At 45.9% G+C, this 13,503-nt stretch overlaps 1 protein-coding gene across 3 annotated transcripts in view; it reads right to left on the reverse strand.

Moving 5' to 3' along the window:
• Positions 1-13,503, reverse strand: part of prex2 (phosphatidylinositol-3,4,5-trisphosphate-dependent Rac exchange factor 2) — a 775,268-nt gene that overhangs the window by 109,610 nt on the left and 652,155 nt on the right. For all 3 annotated transcript variants that reach the window (XM_041190559.1, XM_041190558.1, XM_041190560.1), the window contains exons 36-37: positions 3,515-3,578; positions 3,068-3,258 (exon numbers count right to left, since the gene is read on the reverse strand). In XM_041190559.1, coding sequence (XP_041046493.1) covers positions 3,068-3,258; positions 3,515-3,578 — 255 coding nt within the window. The remainder of the gene's footprint in view (positions 1-3,067; positions 3,259-3,514; positions 3,579-13,503) is intronic.

Genomic DNA, 13,503 nt, shown 5'->3' on the forward strand with positions numbered 1-13,503 from the left:
CCACAATGATAACATGCCGACTTATATTACTGTGATCCCCTCTGGCAGGAAATCATTAAAATGGTTTTAGGCAGCAGAGGAAAGCTAGTGGGTTTGGTTCCAGAGCTAGCTTTCTTCCCCAACCCAACAAGTTTCCATCATTCTACAATCACCATTTTTAATGGCTCATTTTTTAAAATATTCATTCACAGGATGTGGGCTTCACTGGCTGGGCCAGGATTTATTGCCCATCCTTAGTTGCCCTTGAGAAGGTGGTGGTGAGCTGCCTTCTTAAACCGCTGCAGTCTATGTAGTGTAAGTATATCACAGTGCTGTTAGGAAGGGAATTCCAGGACTTTGACCTGGCGACAGTGAAGGAACAGCGATATATTTCCAAGTCAGGATGGTGAGTAACTTGGAGGGGAACTTTCAGGTGGTGGTGTTCCCATCTATCTGCTGCCATTGTCATTCTAGGTGGTAGTGATTGTGGGTTTGGAAAGGGCTGTCCAAGGAGCCTTGGTGAATTCCTACACTGCATCTTGTAGATGGTACACAGTGCTGCTACTGTGTGTTGGTGGTGGAGGGAATGAATGTTTGTGGATGTGGTGCCAATCAGGCGGACTGATTTGTCCTGGGCAGTGTCCAGCTTCTTCAGTATTTTGGGAGCTGCATTCGCCCAGGCAAGTGGGGGGTATTCCATCACACTCTGGACTTGTGTCTTATAGATGGTGGGCAAGCTTTGGGAAGTCAGGAGGTGAACAACCCGTTGCAGGATTCCTAGCCTCTGACCTACTCTTGTAGCCACAGTATCTATATGGCTAGTTCAGTTCAGTTTCTGGTCAATGATAACCTGCAGGATGTTGACTGTGGGGGATTCAGTGATGGTAATGCCATTGAACATCAAGGGGTGATGGTTGGATTCTCTCTTGTTGGAGATGGTCATTGTCTGACACTTGTGTGGCGCGAATGTTACTTACCACTTGTCAACCCAAGCCTGGATATTGTCCAGGTCTTGTTGCATTTGGACATGGACTGCTTCAGTATCTAAGGAGTCGCAAATGGTGCGGAACATTGTGCAATCATCAGCGAACGTGCCTACTTCTGACTTTACGATGGAAGGAAGGTCATTGATCAGGCAGCCGAAGATGGTTGGGCCTAGGACACTACCCTCAGGAACTCCTGCAGTGAAGTCCTGGAGCTGAGATGACTGACCTCCAACAACCACAACCATCTTCCTTTGAGCTAGGTATGACTCCAACTAGCAGAAAGTTTTACCTCTGATTCCCATTGACTCCAGGTTTGCTAGGGCTCCTTGATGCCAAACTCGGTCAAATGCTACCTTGATGTCAAGGGCAGTCACTCTCACCTCACCTTGGGAGTTCAGCTCTTTTGTTCATGTTTGAACCAAGGCTGTAAGGAGGTCAGGAGTTGAGTGGCCCTGGTGGAACCCAAACCGGGCATCAGCGAGCAGGTTATTGCTAAGCAAGTGCCGCTTGATAGCACTGTTGATGACCTCTTCCATTACTTTACTGATGGAGAGTAGACTGATGGGGTGGTTATTGGCTGGGTTGGATTTGTCTTTCTTTTTGTGTACAGGACATACCTGGGCAATTTTCCACACAGCCGGTAGATGCCAGTGTTGTAGCTGTCCTGGAACAGCTTGGCTAGGGGAGCGGCAAGTTTTGGAGCACAAGTCTTCAGTACTATTGCCGGAATGTTGTCACGGCCTATAGCCTTTGCAGTATCTAGTGCCTTCAGCTGTTTCTTGATATCACGTGAAGTGAATCCAGTTGGCTGAGGACTGGCATCTGTGATGGGGGGGATTTCCGGAGGATGTGGAGATGGATCATCCACTCGGAACTTCTGGCTGAAGATTGTTGCGGATGCTTCAGCCTTATCTTTTGTACTGCTGTGCTGGGCTTCTCCATCATTGAGGATGGGGATATTTGTGGAGCCACCTCCTCCAGTGAGTTTTTTAATTGTCCACCACCATTCATGACTGGATGTGGCAGGACTGCAGAGCTTAGATCCAATCCGTTGGTTTTGGGACCGCTTAGCTCTGTCTATCACTTGCTGCTTACGCTGTTTGGCACGCAAGTAGCCCTGCATTATAGCTTCATCAGGCTGACACCTCATGCCCTCCTGCACTCTTCATTGAACTAGGGTTGATCCCCTGGCTCAATAGTAATGGTAGAGTGGGGGATATGAGGTTACAGATTGTGTTTGAGTACAATTCTACTGCTGCTACTGATGGCCCACAGCGCCTCAGGGATACCCAGTCTTGAGTTGCCAAGTCTGTTCAAAACCTATCCCATTCAGCACGGTGATAGTGCCACACAACATGATGGCAGGTATCCTCAATGTGAAGGTGAGACTTTGTCTCCACAATGACTGTGCGGTGGTCACTCCTACTGATACTGTCATGGATAGATGCATCTGCAGCAGACAGGTTGGTGAGGATGAGGTCAAGTATGTTTTTCCCTCTTGTTGGTTCCCTCACCACCTGCCGCAGATCCAGTCTAGCAGCTATGTCATTTAGGACTCGGCCAGCTCGGTCAGTAGTGGTGCTACCGAGCCACTCTTGACGATGGACATTGAAGTCCCCCACCCAGAGAGCATTCTGCACCCTTGCCACCCTCAATGCTTCCTCTAACTGATGTACAACATGGAGGAGCACTGATTCATCAGCTGAGGGAGTGCGGTACGTAGTAATCAGCAGGAGGTTTCCTTGCCCATGTTTGACCTGATGCCATGAGACTTCATGGGGTCCAGGGTCGATGTTGAGGATTCCCAGGGTAACTCCCCCCTGACTGTATACCACTGTGCCACCACCTCTGCTGGGTCTGTGCTGCCAGTGGACAGGACATACCCAAGGATGGTGATGATGGAGTCTGAGATTTGCCCAAAATTTGCCACACTTACACTGGCAAGCTTCCAATGCTGGTTTACAATGCTGATATAACAAGTGAAGAAATTCAGCTTAATTTATTTTAGAAATGGGAAATGTCCATTTAAATCTCGTGCCAGAAAAAGATGATCTTAACCATACAGTTTATAATATGAATGTAAAAGATATAGGCTCTCATACCGGTGAACTCCACTACTGCACATCATGATATGGCAGGCTCCCAAACGATTACAGAGTTCAGAAGAGACCGACAACAAACCAACGCCAGAGGCACTATAGGCTGTGTAAGCACAGGATGCTGTATGTTTTGACCTGATAAAGGATTCCATCAATCGGTGAAGTTCATCCAATGCATTGAGGGGCCGCATAAACTGCAGACAGAAGGAAGAAAACACTAAAGTCAATACTTTTACTTCAGGTAGATAAGGGACAACAAGTTGAGATAGGGAAGCTGATGGAGAACAAAAATTGTTCAGTGCCATAACTCTATACATTGTGCTTAACTTCTACTTAAAAAAACTTCTTTTTCTTTACAAAAAAGCAATTTTATAAATTTTAATCCATTCAGTGAATTAATGAAATTTATATGAATTTAAATATAAACATTCTCATGTTTGTGTTCATTACCTTATCTATTGAAGCAGCTTTGGATGCATTCGGAGGCAAATTTGATTTGGCCAGATAGAAAGCCCTGTTTAAAGAATATAGCCATTAGACGAGTTCCCAGAACAAGCTAAATAAAAAATGCAGAAAAGATAATTCCAGGAGTCCTGCTTTTCTGGTAGAAGGGAAGTGGAATGAAAATGGAAGTTCTTATTTGCCCAGCGTGTGGGCACACATCCTGCCCCATATTGTGGGAATGGTGTCTTTGACATCTATTAGAATGGACAGCCCACATTTGTAAGGATGCACTTGTGGCATCCACTCCAATGACTGATTAGCCGAACCCCGGATTCAATTATGTTATTCTTGGCAAGCTCTGGGGTCTTTTTAAGGTCCTCAACAGAACTCATTTCAGCTTCTGAATTTAGGTCAGAAGTTAATTTTGACCAAATAAAGTTTAACTTTTCTCATTATCCTTAGGGATCGACAATAATGTGCTGGTCTTGCTACTGATCCCCATATCCCAGGAATGTTAATAAAAAATAAACCTGGTTCCGCCTTAAATTGTGTATAATGGGCTTGTTCTCCACCTTCTTCAGCTCCAGCCATTTCCTTATTTATTTAGTGCACCCAGCAAATGTTGATTTTCAATGAGTCAACAGTTAATAAAATTCCTAATGTTTAATGAGAGCAGCTTCTTAGAGTTGATTTTGCAAGAGTCTGGAAGCGCACTTGTAGGGATAGTGCATTTCAGGAAAGAGCCAGCATAATTTTTGAGATGCAGTATACGTAACCACCAATTTCCACTGGGAGCACTGGATCATAAATTCCCTTATAGATGTAATATAACATAGAATTTGAAGAGCTCTTGATTACTAATGACGCGCTACAAATGCACATATTCATAGTAAATGTTCAAACGCTACTTCAACATAAATAACTGTAACTTACATTTATATATCTTTCACTTAATAAAACACCACAAGTTGCTTTAGAGAAAGAGTGGTGACACTATGTGTTAGAGTAGCTATGGGAGGTGACTGAAGAGACATGTGAAAGAGGGAGGTTTGAGGAACATTTGAATATGGGAGACAAAGACAAAAGGATTTTGGAAGAATATTCTGGGGTGCAGACTCCTGATGGCCTGGAGCTCTGCTATTGAGTGAGTGAAGTACTCCCTTATCAGCTCACAGGCTTCCCATCTGCTGCTCTCCAGCCTCATATCTCTTGCTCCCTGGTCTTTTATCTCCATGACACACATCCTCTGATGAAAATTCAAGGATAGGGCTGAAGGTTTTGGGAATGCAGAAACCACACCACAATTTTACCCCTCCATCCTAGTGGTAACCCAAGCAAGAGCAGCATCCCTGTTTCAAACCTGCCCGACATGGCAATAAGGAACCCGAGAGCAAACTGTAGTGAGTTTTTGGTAGTATTTCCTGCTCCACCATGAACCTACCAGAGGGAGGGAACCCTAGGCCCCAATTTTGGATGCATCTTACTTCCTTCTGCTGACCATTTAGGAAGACTGAAGCCATCATCTTTAGCTCTGCCACAAACTTTATACCTTTGTCACATACTCCATCCCTTCATCGCCACTTTCTGATGCTGAATCAGGTTGTTCAAATCCATTGCATCTGATTCAAGCTGGAGTTCAACTTCTGCTCCAATGTCTTCTCCATCATAAAGACTACACATTTCCACTTCTGTCACCTTGCTCTGACCTGACCTCAGTCCAGTCTTGCTCTCCTGATTCTCACTCCTGTTAAAATGACCATGCCTGAATGTCATTTTGACAGGATTCAGGCCAAAAGTGCAAGACTGTTGAGGACACCGGGCAGAAAACTCTACAAAAACACTGTGCCAATTTTATGGGCCAAATAGCAGAGTAGTCAGTGCAAACTCAACCATCCTTAGAAGTTCCTCAAAGTGCCAGAACAGGTTGCAAGACCTCATGAGGGTATGTAAAGTATGTCTGGGCACTCTTGTCACTAAACATTCATTACAACTCAGACAAGTCTTCACTGACCTCCTTACCTCTCATTCTCCTTTACCTCAGCATCTGGGCAATAGGGGACCTCAATTCTACAAAGGGCAACTTCGGTAAGCACTCACTTGCCATACTCAAAACAATTCTATCAACTCAGATCACCAGCCACAAAGGCAGTATTATTAATATTTAATTAGTCTTCAAGGTGAATTAATTTAAATCGGCAATATACCTCTGTACCTCACCACCACAGAATGCATGTATTTTTATGAATAAAATGTTTATAGCGCTCATTTGCCCATAACATTGTCTTCTTTACCTGCAAAGGAAAAGATGACCAACAACCAGCATCAGAGAAATACAACTAGTGTAGGAGCAGCACTGGTGAAAACCCTGAGTGCACATAAAGAGAAGGGACTGCACATCATGAGCTTATAAAATCCAGCCATTAGTCGCAACATTTAGAATTTAACGTAGAATTTTAAAAACTGCAAAACAGTTAGCAGTTAACAGTGCCAGTCAGGTTGGCAGTCAAACAACTATAAGTGATTCCTGAATAGGAAGAAATTACTGAGAGCTGAAAGCTGACTGAGCAGTTGTAACTTGAGAATTTAATTAGAGAGAGGCTTTCCAGGGAAGCAGCAAACAAAAATAGTTTAAAATAGAGTATGAGGTAATTAACTACAATAAATACAGACTTAGATAAAGTAAGGACCAAAGATAAAGAATTATGATAACTGGGTTTTAAAAGCAGTAACTTCAGTAACATCCAGTTCTAATGAAAGGTCATCAACCTGAAATGATAACTCTGTTTCTCTCCACAGTTCTGCCTGACCTGCTGATTTTTTGCAGCATTTTTGTTTTTATAAATAATTCCTGGACCTGGTGATGTCACAGGACAGCAAGTTGGTGAATCATACATTTTTTGGGCTCTCGCCAGTAGGGAGTGGCGTAAACTAGGAATCTATAAGAAATGCCTCATTAAGTTAATAACTTAAACTAGTTATATTAATTAGTTTTTTAAAACACCAAAAATAAACCACCTTAATTAATTACATAAAACTTTAATTAGTTGTATAAAACAAGGTTACATTGAGATGGCAGTGTAGGAGGTATCCCACATCAGCAGCATATGGGGGTTTGTGGAGAAGATCTCAATCAACCACTTTTGCAGTAAGTGCATTTAACCTGCGGAACTTCAATTCCGAGTTATTGAACTGGAGTGCAAGGTTAAGATATTGAGATATTGTGATTCATTGGAGGGGGGGTGGAGAAGAGTTACCTGGACATTTTGACTCAGGAGGTAGTCACATCTATTAAGTTAGGTAATGGATTAGTTTTAGTTAGTAGTCAGGGAAAGGAGGATGTTATTGTGGCTCAGGCAAGTAAGGGAACTGCAGAGCAAGTAGTGCAGGAGCCTCAGCCTTTGCCATTGTCCAACAGGTATGAGGTAATTGCTACTGAGTGAGGACAGGAGTTGTGTGGGTTGTGGGGAGAGGGTTGTCTGAGGAGGCAGACAGGGGGGCTGAAGGAATGAACAAAGGGGTGGCTTTCAGCAAACAACCCCTTGGCAGTGCCAGGTCCTTCACGGCCCCACCATTATCAACCACCCCCCCGCCCCACTACAGCTGCCCCGTGCCCCCCAACCCACTCCCCACACCGGTAGGTGCTGGCAAATCTGCCAGGATTTGATGGGCGGCCTTCAAAAGGCACAGGAAAACCGTGTGTAATCCCTGAGCCACCACTACATTCCAGTGGGCTCATAATGAATGGTGTCAATTGGCTCATAATGATTTTTTTGTATGGGCTCCTACCTGCCTCCAACTTAATCATGGGAGGTTTTCCCAATGCCAGCAGACTGACATGTTGCCTTTCCCACGATTAAGTGGGCCAACCACCATGTTTCTAACCGCAACAGGCTGGAATAAATTCTGCCAATCGGCCTGCTGCTCCCAAACACAGTTCTGAGGCAGCCACAGGGCTGCCAAGTGCTGAGATGGGCTGTTTAAAAGGCTCCTCTCTAATTCTCTGGGATTTCATCCCAATCATTATTTTAACTGTGGCAATGATCGGTTGTGGAAACTAAACTAACTATTAATAATTCTATAATGATAGCAGTTAGGATTATGTCAACAAACAGCTGTTGAAACTGCTAGAACAGATGTATTTAAACTCTCACAGGCACAGACTGGAAGTTTATTTCATTTTTAAAGAATTGGTCATTTAAATAACTTGACTGCTTGATGGTTCTACAGGCCATATCCACCCTCCAAGAGCATTTACAACCTCTCTAAAGATTCATAACTCCAACACTGCAAGATAAGGCACTAGCTGCAGTGAAAACAGGGTCTGTTTAAACTCAGCACTGAGTTCAAATAGCCCTGCAAAGTTTGGGTTTCCCTCATGTTTGAGTCATTTCCCATCCCTGTTCCCCAACATCCAACCCTGCGAATAAAGGATGTTTGGAAATGGGGGTGGTACTTGCAGATCCAGGTCACGCCCGGCATTTTTAAACGTTCTCAGAGTCTTCACAACTCTGTGAAAATCCAGCCCAGAGTCTCAGGATAAGGGGTTAACTATTTAGGACTGAGATGAGGAGAAATTTATTCATCAGAAGTTTGTGAATCTTTGGAATTCTCTACCACAGAAGGCAGTGGATACTCTGTTGTTGTGTATATTCAAGGTTGACGTCAATAGATTTTTGGGCACTAAGGGAATCAGAGAGATGGAGATAGGGCAGGAAAATGGAGTTGATGAAAAAGTTAGGCCATGGTCTTATTGAATAGTTGAGCAGGCTTGAGGGGCCCTCACATGGCCTACTTTACTCCTATTGCTTAAATCTTACAAATGCCGATTCTTTTCTCCATTTAAGACAATTCCTTATCCACTCTCAAAACTTATACCAGTATATGTGTTTTATTGACCATCTTCATTGGTGACTTTAGCCACAACGAAAAACACCTGTACTTAGGGAAGGTAGACCTGTGATCACAGAAAGAGGGGGAAAGATCAAGGGGCTGTGATCGGCAGAAGTGAGGCCAAAGGCTTCCTCAAGGGGTCAAGGCAGCACTCCAACTCTTGTTGGCCTACAAGGAGGGCTATAATTGGTACTTGCCTTCTGGAACTGGCAAAACTCACCTTAATTTCACTTCCAGATTTCCAGAGTTCTAAGAAACCTGCAAGGCAACTATTAAATCATATCATGCTTTCAATTGCAATATTGGAGCTGAATTGTTGAATGACCTGGTATGCGCTTTGAGAATAATGGTGAAGCTACTGTCACACTGTTATTATAGATTCAATTGGATAGCAACTCCTTGAGTACAGTAAGTACCTGTTTTAAGTTGCCCCACTTTAAGTTGTTCTGCTTTGAAGTTACGCAGTTTTTGGGGCTGGTTTTCCTGATTTGTGTCTTCAGTTTTGATTTAATGTAATTTTGAGCTATTTGCATCGTCGTTGCACTTTGTTGTTTTGCGTCATTGTGATGTTGGGTCCCATGAAGCTACTCCGACCAGAGGCATTTTTTTGGGCTTGAGAGAATCATGACTTTTTTATCAAAAAACGTTGAAGCAAAATTTTCACGAAGAATAATAAACCAACAATTTTTCTTTGCAAGGAAGAAGCTGAAGCCTGGGCTTTTCATTTCTTTGCAGAAAAGGCCCATTTTTTGATGTTGCAAGCTGATTTTAATTTTGCAGCCCTAGGTGTGCCTGCTGTGGGACTTTACATTGGGTGAGGCAGAGAGACCATTTTAAAGCCAGTGAAGAGAGAGGCTTTTGCTACTGGACAGACCTAAAATTGCTTTCCTTGTCTAAAGGAATTACAGGCTGGTCAGCCTAACATCAGTCATCGAGAAAATGCTGGAATCTATTAGTAAGGAATTCCTAACAATGAACTCATAAAAATCAGTACGATCCAGGCAAAATCAAAATGGCTTTATGAAAGGGAAATCATGTTTTGACAAGTATAGGGTTTTTTTGAGGATGTAACTAGCAGAGTGGGTAAAGGAGAACTAATAGAAGCAGTATGAATGGATTTCCAAACGTATCCAATAAGGTGTCACACAAAAGGTTAATACATAAGTTAAGGGGCGAAATTGTCCCAGATTTGCACTAAGTGCGGTCGCGGGCATGAAAAATGACTTTTTACCCGCTGGCAGCTTCTCACGTCATATCAACCAAATCCTGCCGCATTAACTATGCATTCCCAGGAAACACGCCATTTCAATGGCAGCAGGCTCTCATTCGCCCACCACACCATCACCTCGCCACTTCATTATGCCAGAGCCATACTTAAAGTGCAGCTGCGTGCACGCCTCTCAGTGCTTCCAGTCCACCACTGCTGCATGGGAGACATGACCCCGAAAGACAAAAAGTCTGCAGCCCCTAGGTTCAATGACGCATCCCTCGAGCGCCTTTTGTACGCAGTGGAGGCCTGCCAGGATGTTCTCTACCCCACTGTGGCCACAGGATGGACAGCAACATCACCAATCCGGCTTGGGAGACAGTGGCAGCGGTAGTCACTGCCAATGCCCTGCCAAACAGGATGGCCACCCAGTGCTGCAAGAGGATGAATGATCTCCTCTGTTCCACCAAGGTAAGTCACTCTTCTCATCACTCTCAACTCACACACTCATAAACCCATCACACATCCACAGGGCCCTCACTCACTGTCAGTTCAAGGGACATCACCATTCACTCTCTCACACACCTTCATTGTCCTCATCCCATCCATGGGACCACTCACCACACACACCCATCAGGCATACTTATCATCTGGCCTGGGAGGCGTCCTGCTTACACTCTCTCCATCTCTATTCATGCAGGACACTCAACTTGAAGACCCGTCACAGCGCTCACCCACAGAGCAGTGACACACAGCTCAGTGGGACCTAGCTTTTGAATAGCCTCAGGATCACAATCTGGTGAGCACATTGCACTTTCTGATCCACAGCAGGCAGCGGCAGGGACTTCCCAGGTTTCCGGCACTCGGAGGACTGCTGGATGCCAGAAGTTTGCTAAGTCCAAGTCAGGTGACAAGCCTCCAGACTCGGTCACATCTCTGTTGCTGGAGCTGCAAAGGCAAGCTCAGGAACATCAGAAAGGATGTCTGCTGCACTCCTTAGATTGCAAGGCACGATGGAGGAGTCCTTCCACCTTCAAGCTGAGGTGATAGCATACCAACGCACTGAGGTCAACACTGGTAGGATGGCGGCTGCCATGCAGACCTTGAACAAGGATGTCGCTCCCGCACTGCTGTGCAGGCTAAAATCCATTGCTGATGCCATAAATGGCCTCCAACAGTGTGTATTCCAACAGAATGGTATAGGGCAGCTTGATCTCACTCCAGCTACCCCTTCTCCTCAAGGAGTCAGCCAGGTGCCCTTGGGACGCATAGGGAGGAGGATCAGCAGGTGCACACCCCAGGACCATCCACTCCCGCAATGTCCAGCCCATTTTGAATCCCCTCTTCCTGTGACCCTGGTAGCTCCAGCTTCACAGGTCAAGTAGGCTGCACACAGCAGGACCCCAGCAGCAGACCAGGGCCCTCCAGGTCTCAGCCCTTGAGAGGACGTCTGTCAAGTTCATCACAGTCAGGGCGTAGTAGTCAGCAAACTGCCTCCACCTTGGCTGTGTCTGTCCGGGGAGCACCAAAATGTAGTGCAGGGTTAGGAAGGTTAATAAGATGTAACTCTTTTGAGTACAAACACGTTTCCATCTGTTTCAGATGAAGTTACATTGTTTCATAGTTTGCCATTGTGAGATTTGAACTCTTGATCTTGGGGTTACAAACCCAGTACCATAACCACTTGGCTATTTAGGCCAAGCGCTAAGAAGATGTAACTCTTTCGAGTACAAACCCATTTCCATCTGTTTCAGATGAAGTTACATTGTTTCATAGTTTGCCATTGTGAGATTTGAACTCTTGATCTTGGGGTTACAAACCCAGTACCATGACCACTTGGCTATTTAGGCCAAGCGCTAAGAAGATGTAGTTTCACAGCCTGGGCAAGGGTGTTAATCACTTGTACATAACGTTCAATATTGTAAGTAAACTCTCGACAATGTCTCCCTGCCTATGGCTCCTTGTTCTGATGAGCAGTGTTCGTGTTACTCAAATGTGAAACGTTTTGGCACAAGATCAGGTCAGGTGTCTCAGTCCAGGGCCTCTTCCCTGTGCTCTGTGCAGCCTTCAGACCAAAGTGATGGTCCGGCTTCACAGTCCCTGGGCACACTGCTGATGCCTGCGGCTCGATGGTGCTTGTCATTGGTGTCAGAATGTCGTGGGCAGGTGTCACAGAGTTCTCTCATTCTCTCTTTGTGCTCTCAGCACTTTTAAGCTGGTCCTGGCCCCCATCTCATCAGCATCTGTGACCAGTGACTCTGTGCTCCTGAAGGGCTCAATTGCTGAAGGTGCACAAAGGATCAGGTGCTTTTAGAGTTTCATGGCTGCACCTCCATGATATGAGTCTGACCACAGAGCGAAAGTAAGCTGCCCTTGGCCAGACAGGAGTCAGATATTCTCAGAGGCTGTTTGAAAATCCATGGAGTGTCCTTACTGCAGGTCGTCATCATCCTCCCCCAGCTGAACGAATATTAGGGCCTCCACTGCATTTCCATGATAGGAGCCATGATTATCACAGAGGGTATGTGCATTGCCGTAAGCAAGACTGGAGTCAAACATTCACAGATGCAATGTGAGATCTGTGGTGTTTCCTCATTGCATGTCATCATCATCCTCCACAAATCTAGCAGCTATGAGGGCCTCCTGAGCGCGCCTGCCTCATCCGGCCAACGGGAGGGCATCATTGCCATCATCATCTCCTTCGAGAACCTCCTCACCCTCATCCCCGTTGACTTCCCATCATTAAAGGAGACATGCAGCTCCTCCTCAGCCAGCTCCTCTTCCTGTTGCAGCGCCTGATTGTAAAGAGCGCAGCAGGCGACGATGATGCGCGACACCCTCTGTGGACTATATTGCAGGGCTCCACTAGACCAATCAAGGCACCAGACCCTCATTTTTAGTATCCTGATGGTCTGCTCCACCAAGTTGCGAGTTACAGTATAAGCCTTGTCATACCTTTGCATATCTGCTGCAGTCTGAGGCCACCGCACGGGTGTCATCTGCTGGTAGTCCTTGTCCCAAGGAGCCATCCCTACAGCCTTTGTGGAACTTGGAAGACTTTAGGGATCTGTTACTGACTGTGAATGTAGGAGTCATGGACACTCCCTGGAAACAGTGAGGAGACCTGCAGGATGCATTTGTGGTGGTCGCACACCAGCTGCACGTTCAGCGAATGGAAGCCCTTGCGTTGATATAGTTGACCGCGTGTTGCAACAGACATCTGAGCGCCACCTGAGTGCAGTCTTTCGCACCCTGCACCTGTGGGAAACCTAAGATCTGAGCAAACCCAATCGCTCTTGCATCCTGGTTCCATTGGCCCTGGGTGAAATGTACACAATTGTGTGCCTTTGCGAAGATGGCATCTGTGACCTCATGGATGCTTTTGCGGGTGGAGGTTTACGAGATCCTACGGAGATCACCTGTGGAGCCCTGAAAGGAGCCATTGGCATAGAAATGGAGTGCCACAGTCACTTTCACGGCCACTGGCAGTGGATACCCTCCATGTCCCTGGGGCACCAAATCCTGCAGCAGTTGGTGCCTGTGACCGACCAGTTCCCTTGACCTGCGCAGTCTTCGGTGACAGTTGTTCTCTGTCATATGTAGGAATGAAAGGTGACTTAGTGCCACTTTCATGTCTCTGCGTTGCTTGAGTGGGCAGATCAGCTACAGGCCCAACTGCATGTATATCAATGTGGCTGTGTCTGAACTGCCTCAGCTGCAGAGGAATGGTCACTTTAAAAAAGGTTTCCCTAATGCGTGGCCGCTCCCCCCCACCACCCCCCCACCCCCCCAACACCACAACCCCCGCACGTGCTTGTGCACTACCTTCAACAGTAGGGCAGCCCTTGTGCACCCTCCCCCACAACCGCTCAAGTCACTTCAACTGCAGGGCAGCCTT

This window comes from Carcharodon carcharias, chromosome 6 (assembly GCF_017639515.1).
Source record: "Carcharodon carcharias isolate sCarCar2 chromosome 6, sCarCar2.pri, whole genome shotgun sequence".
Classification (NCBI taxonomy): domain Eukaryota; kingdom Metazoa; phylum Chordata; class Chondrichthyes; order Lamniformes; family Lamnidae; genus Carcharodon; species Carcharodon carcharias.